This window comes from Nicrophorus vespilloides, unplaced genomic scaffold (assembly GCF_001412225.1).
Source record: "Nicrophorus vespilloides isolate i.1.1-1 unplaced genomic scaffold, Nicve_v1.0, whole genome shotgun sequence".
NCBI classification, from domain to species: Eukaryota; Metazoa; Arthropoda; class Insecta; order Coleoptera; family Silphidae; genus Nicrophorus; species Nicrophorus vespilloides.
The window spans coordinates 13,745-21,475 of record NW_017097429.1 but is presented as its reverse complement, the minus strand read 5'-3'; the positions used below and the strand labels follow the sequence as shown (position 1 = coordinate 21,475).

At 29.4% G+C, this 7,731-nt stretch overlaps 1 protein-coding gene and 1 pseudogene across 1 annotated transcript; one reads left to right on the top strand and one right to left on the bottom strand.

The window, feature by feature from the left end:
- Positions 1–6,006: 6,006 nt before the first annotated feature.
- On the bottom strand, positions 6,007–6,619 carry LOC108560065. Its single transcript, XM_017917493.1, has 2 exons — positions 6,491–6,619; positions 6,007–6,442 (listed from the first exon to the last, which is right to left on the bottom strand). Exons 1-2 carry the CDS (start codon positions 6,539–6,541, stop codon positions 6,104–6,106), a joined length of 390 nt encoding a protein of 129 aa, XP_017772982.1. The 5' UTR covers positions 6,542–6,619; the 3' UTR covers positions 6,007–6,103.
- A 903-nt stretch (positions 6,620–7,522) lies between these two features.
- LOC108560063 overlaps positions 7,523–7,731 on the top strand; it is a 720-nt pseudogene continuing 511 nt past the window's right edge.

Below are 7,731 nucleotides of genomic sequence, written 5' to 3'. Positions count from 1 at the left end.
TAAAAATAACAACTTATTAGAGATTTGTAATAAAAATAGAAAAATAATGTTATGACATCAAAATACAGAATCTTACTCATAACTTACTATAAAAATTAATGTAAAATACGATAGTATTTGTTCGTAGGATGACTAATAAAACAACAACTTTTGGATTATATACATTGTTATATATACATTGTTAAGATACAAGAATCATCTTCGTCGTTTCTTCTATCGCGAAATAAAATAATATGGATTTGCAGAAAACAACATCAATATCGAAATAATTCGTTTATTATTATATTAGACATAACTATTAGTTATTACCTAACTCTTTTTACTTCTCCTTTTTATTCTCTTATTAAACTTTGCAAATTATCATAAATTGGATAATTTATAATTAATGAATAAAATATATTATGAATATATAGCTACAATTTTAAATCATTTATTATATTTGTCTTTTAGCAATAGTAAATGTATTATATTTATTGGGTTATTCGGAATCTTTGTGACAATTTTCAATAAGTGAAATTGGCGATACCTGATTATATCAGAATTGTTAAAAATAATTGACTAAAGTACATATTCTGGAAGATGACATTTCAACTGTTTAATATTTGTCATCTGCTGTTATTGAGGTTATTAAAAATGGGTCGTTATAAAAAAGAACAACGTATTGTGATTGTTAAAACACAATACAAATTTGGATAAAGTTTTGCGGAGATTGTTCGAAAAGTTTTTTAAAAACATTTTTTTTTAAACATCATGTTTAGCGATGAATTTTATTTTCATTTGGATGGTTTTGTTAATAAACAGAATTTTGGGACAATGAAAATCCACAGTTATTAATGAAAAATGATGAACCTATAAATGTTCAACTGTTTGGTGCGGATTATGGAGGTGTAATTGGACTGTAACTTTTTGTGGAATCAATTGGACGACACGTGGTTTCAACAGGATGCTGACACATGCGATACAGCAAGAGAAACCATCGATTTGTTAAGATAACATTTTCCTGGTCGTGTGATTTCCAGAAATGCTGACGGTAATTGGTCGCCCAGATCTTGCAATTTGACGCCATCCGATTTTTTCTTTGGGGTTTTATAAAGTCCAAGGTCTATACTAACAAACCACACAATTCCTGAACTGAAGACAACATCGTATGACATGATTAATCTCAACATGTTTACTTTATATCAATAAAAAAAATTCTCAATTAAATAATAATTTACTGCGTTTCATGCAAAATTAAATCAGGCGTATCCGATGGGCCAAGAATACAAATAAAGCAATAACTAAGAAATATTCTGTTTATGGAGAAGTTTATTTAGCTGCAAGAGCTGTGGGAAAGTGATTTCAGCCTTAAAGATCAAGCGAAATGTCTACTACTAATAATGTTGAAACCTAGATATTAATCGGGAATAACCGGCAATACACGATTATAAAAGGTGTCCCAAAATTAACGCAACATTTGAATTTGCTGCCATTTGTGCAGTAAACTGTATTTTCTATTTAATTCAAATCTTGCGTTAATTTTGGGACACCCTTTATAATAAAAAAATATATCGATTTAGAAAATTTTTAATTTAGAATTTTAGCAAAACGAACATTACCCGACGACCCAATATCTAGGCAATAAATTATTATTATTTTTATATATAGAAAATATATTTCAATTTATGAGGTGAAATTTAATAAAAATATAAACGTTTATTACATCATCGATATTAAAAATACACATTATGTGATTAAATAAAATTTCTGTACATTGAATTATTTTTCAAAATTCATAATTGTCATAATTTCAACTAAAGAAAGCCAAATTATATATAATACCTCTTAGCTTAGCGAGCATTTTGCTTATCGAGCAAAATATATTGTAAGAAAAATGAGTCGCAAAATGGAACGCATTATCGTATATTACATTAGTTTATATAGGGAGAATTGTTTCACTATACGAGTAAAAATCCGAAAATTTTTGAACGGATTATGCTCATTAAGTGAGGTTCCACTGTATTTCTTATATGTACTAGATAAAATTGCTTTAAAAAAAAATTGTTGTTGTTTTTATATAATCTTACGTGGCCAAATTATAATTCGATATCTGAAATAATATAATAATTTTGAAGTAAGTATATACATGAACAAATATCGTGGGTATAATAGCATGTCTCTAAAAGTTATGATGACTTTCTTCGCGCTTGCCTCTTTTTTTATTTCAATCCAAAATAATATTATTGGCAGTGAATACAAATTACTACTTTCACTTTATAATCTATAAATGGCAAACATTCTGCGTAACATGCGTCTATAAAAACATAAATTTATTTAAATTGGCGTAGAAATAAATTAATATTCATATATTATTGCATCACTATTTAAATTTTGTAAAAATCGTATAATAGGTAATTATTCCAATAATTCATATAGTAAAATATGTATAGAAATAACTCGTATAGTGAGGCTTCAATCAGTCCGGATTTTTTATTCATTCAAAATTCAAAACAAAGTTTTTTTTAATTGTATACTGTGAAGTCTCTTTTTGCCCGAGATGTTGTCGGTATCGATTACCCGGACTATGCGAGGTATTGCAGCATTTTTTACACCTGCTGCTTTTCTATATTTATAAAATTGCTGACATCAATATATGAAATTTCATTCTTACTAATAAATCTAATACCATCTGTGGTCATCTGCTGCGCAATATGATACAAATTTAGTTGAAGTGAAATTGAAAATTTCTGATAAATAACCATTTTCACATTTGTCACTACGTCGAGAAATTATCACACAATTTGCAAGCAGTTCTTGGGAAAAGTATAATAGCAATAAAGATTAAGAACAATATTTGTGTACAGAAAATATTTGTTTACCAATTATCAGTGCTGTAGAAAGTTGTGTTGTTTTACACACTGGAATTATTATATTTTATGGTATTAAAGTTAACGTACACCATTTGCTGCAATAACTAGAATTAATACATACATACATTAATACACTGGACAGAAAGAACTTGCATGATGTTAAGTTAAAAGAGAAACCTCTAGATAAAAAAACTGAAGATCATGACTCATTTATTCAATTCCTAAAATATCTTTTTTGATATGAAATGGAGCTGAGTATAATTTACGAGAATGTATAATTGACAGGATTTTCAACGCACAAAATGGGAAAATAGTTTCTAAAGAAAACATTCCTGAGCCGTACCTGTTTTATTCTTCTTCTAAACGAAATATCTACATTCTTTCTTATATTTATGAGATCTGTATAAAATACACATTTTCTCTATTTCCATATTACGAAATATACTTTTATTTCTGGTACCATAAATTTTGTTTGATCTAATTTTATTAATCAATAATAATAATGTTTATATACAGAAATAAACAAAAGTAAATATTAATTTATAAACTTTGAAAACAAAACTAATTGACGAACTATATACAACATGACCTCACATAGTCCGGGTAATTTGTTCCAACAATTCCAACTGTTTGAAACCAAATTGCAATCGATTGCCCTTTATATATAGATATATTATAAATTTTGTTTAGTATTTTCAAGGAATTAAATACATATAAAATTAAATTGCACAAAGCGAAATTTGATTATATAAAGATAAAAAACGATCATTTATATATAAAGAATTATGTTGTGTACTATTATCAAAGCGTACTATAGTGAAATGATCGTAGCAGCACTATATGAGGTATTGCTGTACTATTATTTTTTACATTTTAAGGAAAGATCTTGAACATAAAGTCCTTTGGTTATAAATGTAGTCAATTCATTACATTGAGGTTAGATAAACCCGAAAATAATAAATTAATATAAATCTCTAAATACTGCTGTAATGTTTGCTTCTTCATTGTGCATTTACAATATTAAAATATATTAAACTCTCTAAAATTGTTTTTTTTTTTTCTTTGAATGTAATAATGAAAAAGAATATTTTTTCCTCAATTTTCCACATTGCAAAATACTATAATTACTGAATTGTTGCAAAAAAATAACCATTGTTATAACTTATATATGAATTACAATGAGATGAATAAAACTATTTTGAAATTGAATTAAATTGTACTATAATTGTTTCATATAATTTAATTAATTATTAATAATAATAATAATAAAAAATTCTTATGTGGTATTAATTTTATTTACAATCAATGTGAACAATAAGTAAATTTAATCAAGGTTGACACGGTGGCAATCGCAAGCCCGACAACCGAAATCCCGTCTATCGAAATCCCGAAGTTCGAAATCCCGAGTGTATCGAAATCCCGACAATCAAAATCCCGACTATATCGAATGTTCTAATCGTAGTATTGCTAGTTTTAGGAATATAGTATAGTATGGAAGACAAATATAAAAAAAAAACATATTTTTAATTGGCTATAATAAGATAATCTCATTAGTTCTATAATATTTATAAGTTGATAGTACATTTTTCATTTTAAATTTAAATTAAATAAATTTTGTTTAAGAATATTATCCTTGGGTATGGTTTAATTGTTGTTCCTTGTAAAGCTGGAAGTGCTAAGTTTCTTATCGTTTCTCTTTTCTCTTTCCAGTTACGCAACGGAGTAGAACTATTATCTAGTAAGTAATTGGGGAAGAAATGTTGTGCCCGGCAAATAGAGCTCGAGCTTCTTCTGCTTTCTCTGCACTTCCTTTGTTTTTCCGCGCGCCTGCAAACAATTCTATAATTATTCAGTGCACCGGGACATGAAAACAATGGATGCGACAACGTTATTTATGGTTGCACGAAGCCAGAGATCCATTTTCCATTCGAATATGCTGCTGTTCGTACTTCTTCTGGTAACTGTTGCATTAGCAGAAAACACTTCTGAAGTTCCATCAATCGCAAATCCAAACACAGTTGGTAAGTTTGAAAAATAATATTTGGTATAGAGTTTTATTAGATATTTTTTTATTAATAGTTCAGAACGTGTCTCTAGAAGTTGAAGATCAAAATGTCACGGTGAATAAGAATGCTAGCGAACTGCAGTGGGATAGCAGTAACTACAATAAATTGGCTGATCTGAGTAAGCCTTGGGTTAAGAATGTCAGTGAGTACCAAGTGTTCGAAGAATCTTGGAAAGCGTTAGAATATACGACTACTCCTAAAATTGATGCAGTTTATACACCAACTCCAATTCCCATACCACAAGCTCTGAAGAGCTTTGCGCGTCCGGTGACGATTACTACCACAGCAGAACCAAAATTGGTTACATCTAAACCAGAAATGCACAGAATTATTCAGCCCTATCAGGAATTAAGTCAATCGCGTCGAATAAATTTACAGCTTCCAACAAAACTAGACGAGTTCAAGCCGAGTCCGGAATTATCGTTCGAATACAATAAGTTTCCTGTCGTGCCGGCTTTTCCCGAGGCCAAATCATTTGGAAACACCGATCAGAAAATTCGTTTCCCCCAGAATACGAACACATACGACAGTCATCCATACCCGTTCCAAAAAACTGTCCTTAAGAGACCCATAAATTTCCAAGAGAAAATACTCCTACAACAGCATTCTCAAAAACCCGTCATCGAGGAAACTATACATACCGGATTGGCGACACCGTCACCTTGGAAGAAAATAATAAAAATCTTAACGGCCTTTATTCCCATTGGTCTTCTTATTAGCGCCTTAACTCCAAGCGTCATTACAATCACTCCGATGAATGGGACGTAAGTAGACGAGTGGATCGCAACGGCTGTATTTAACAGTATTTCTTTCAAGATATGGAAGAGCTCGATCCGAAACTCCAAATAAACCAGTTGCACTCGATTTAATCTCAAAACTACAGCAGGATGGATGTGACGAACGGATTTTCTGCGAAATATTGTTAAGCGCCGAGCAATCCAAAAGCCCAAAGAAAAACGTCGAAGGTTTATTGCAGAATTACTCACAAGGGTAAAACAATATATAAAGACATTTGGAATAGCATTAAACTTTAATAAACTGTTGCAGGAATGATCACAAGGAAAAAGTTGATAGAATATATTCAGCTTTGAAAGAAGGAAATTGCGATTTGTTTAAATGCGAAAGTATTAAATAAATAATTCGTTTTATTTTCAAATTTAATATTTCTTTATATTTGGGGTTCGTGTATTAAAATTTGATGTCGTATTTCATTGATTTTCTTGATTTGCTTCCGTCCATATCGTCTGCAAGCATCGCCAACTTCTTAAGAACCATCCTCGTTCTGTCCGTTAAGAATGTATCGACTTGTCCCATTATGTTCACTAGCTGAATCATCCTTTCGAAATTCTTATTGATCTTTTCCGCGTTTTCTAACTCGGCCTCCTTCATTTTAATCTGTTCCCTCAACTTCTTGATGACGTTCCAACCCTTCGGAAACTTCTCCGTATCTTCCTCGTTACTGAGGACTTCGTTACTATCAATCACATTCTCATTTATCTCTTCCTCACATCTGCAACCGAACACGAACTAATCTTAATTTGACGTACCTGTAAGTATTAAATTTTCGTCACTTACCAGTATTACAATGACTGTTACGAGAAAGAGGAATTGTCTGTCTAGATGCATTCTGTGGCCTGATTATTATGATAATATTTCACTTTCGCTCCAATTAATAACGAATGCGACTTGCGGTTTCTATCGCATTGGAATATGCTGATGAATGTACACCAATCGTTTGCAATAATGAGAATATGAAAATGTATAAATCGCTTATTAGGCCAATTAGCAGCGACCCCAATATCCCCTTCAATGCATTATTTTCAATTTATAATGACACATCAGAATTAATGAAAAGGCTGAACAGTTATGAATCTACCAGTGCTTTGTTTTAACGAATTTGAAGACGAAATGAATATTGAAATTATATTTTCTAAATTAACATTTTGTAAATTAATAAAACTATGAAAAAATTCCAGGTAAACAAGTAATTTGATGATAAATTGTATTTATAGTACTACATAAGATTTTGTAGCAATTATAATTTTATTTTTATTATTGTTTTAAGGTTTTTATTTTGTATTTATACCAAAAATGTTATTATTAATTCTAAAACTATAATAATATCTTATATAATCTAATTATATTAGTCACATGTATTTGTTATTAAATAAAATATTTATTTTATATATTAAATGTTTACAATATTTTAGCTTCAAATGATTATAATAATAAATAAAACTGTTTGCAATTTAATAAGAAGCCATACTTTTTCAAGATCATCCAATAAGGCACAGAATAATAATGTTTATTCTAGATGTTCTTAATAAAATAAGTATTTAAATCAAAATCCTAACTAAAACTTTGATATGATTTGTTGTTATATTTGTATTTATGTAACTTTATTTCTGTAATATATATTTATATTATTATAATCAAGTTATCCATAAATATAATTTAGTTCTGTAATGCATTTATATATGTATAATTTATAGTAACATTTAAACTTTTCTAAAAAAAAGATTATTATATTAGGCAACACTCATTACATAATATACCTTATGCAACACGTTATACATTAATGTTAAGTTCAACAAATGTCCAATTCGCGTCGCTTACAGCGTGTTCATTATATTCAATTGGTAGCATTGTTTGTATTTCCTGAATAGCCTTTTATTATCAACGTGAATATACGTTATTTCACGTGTGAATAACGGTCAAAAAAATTATTGTAGAAAAACAACAAATTGTAGGGATCAAGATGTCAACAACCAGCCAGAAACATCGTAATTTTGTTTCCGAACCCATGGGAGATAAAC

Excerpts from the sequence above, each read along its gene's own strand:
- LOC108560065 (XM_017917493.1), bottom strand. The coding sequence starts at position 6,541 with ATGCATCTAGACAGACAATTCCTCTTTCTCGTAACAGTCATTGTAATA. Across the intron at positions 6,443-6,490 it reads TAACAGTCATTGTAATACTG|TTCGTGTTCGGTTGCAGATG; the intron begins GTAAGTGACGAA and ends AATTAAGATTAG.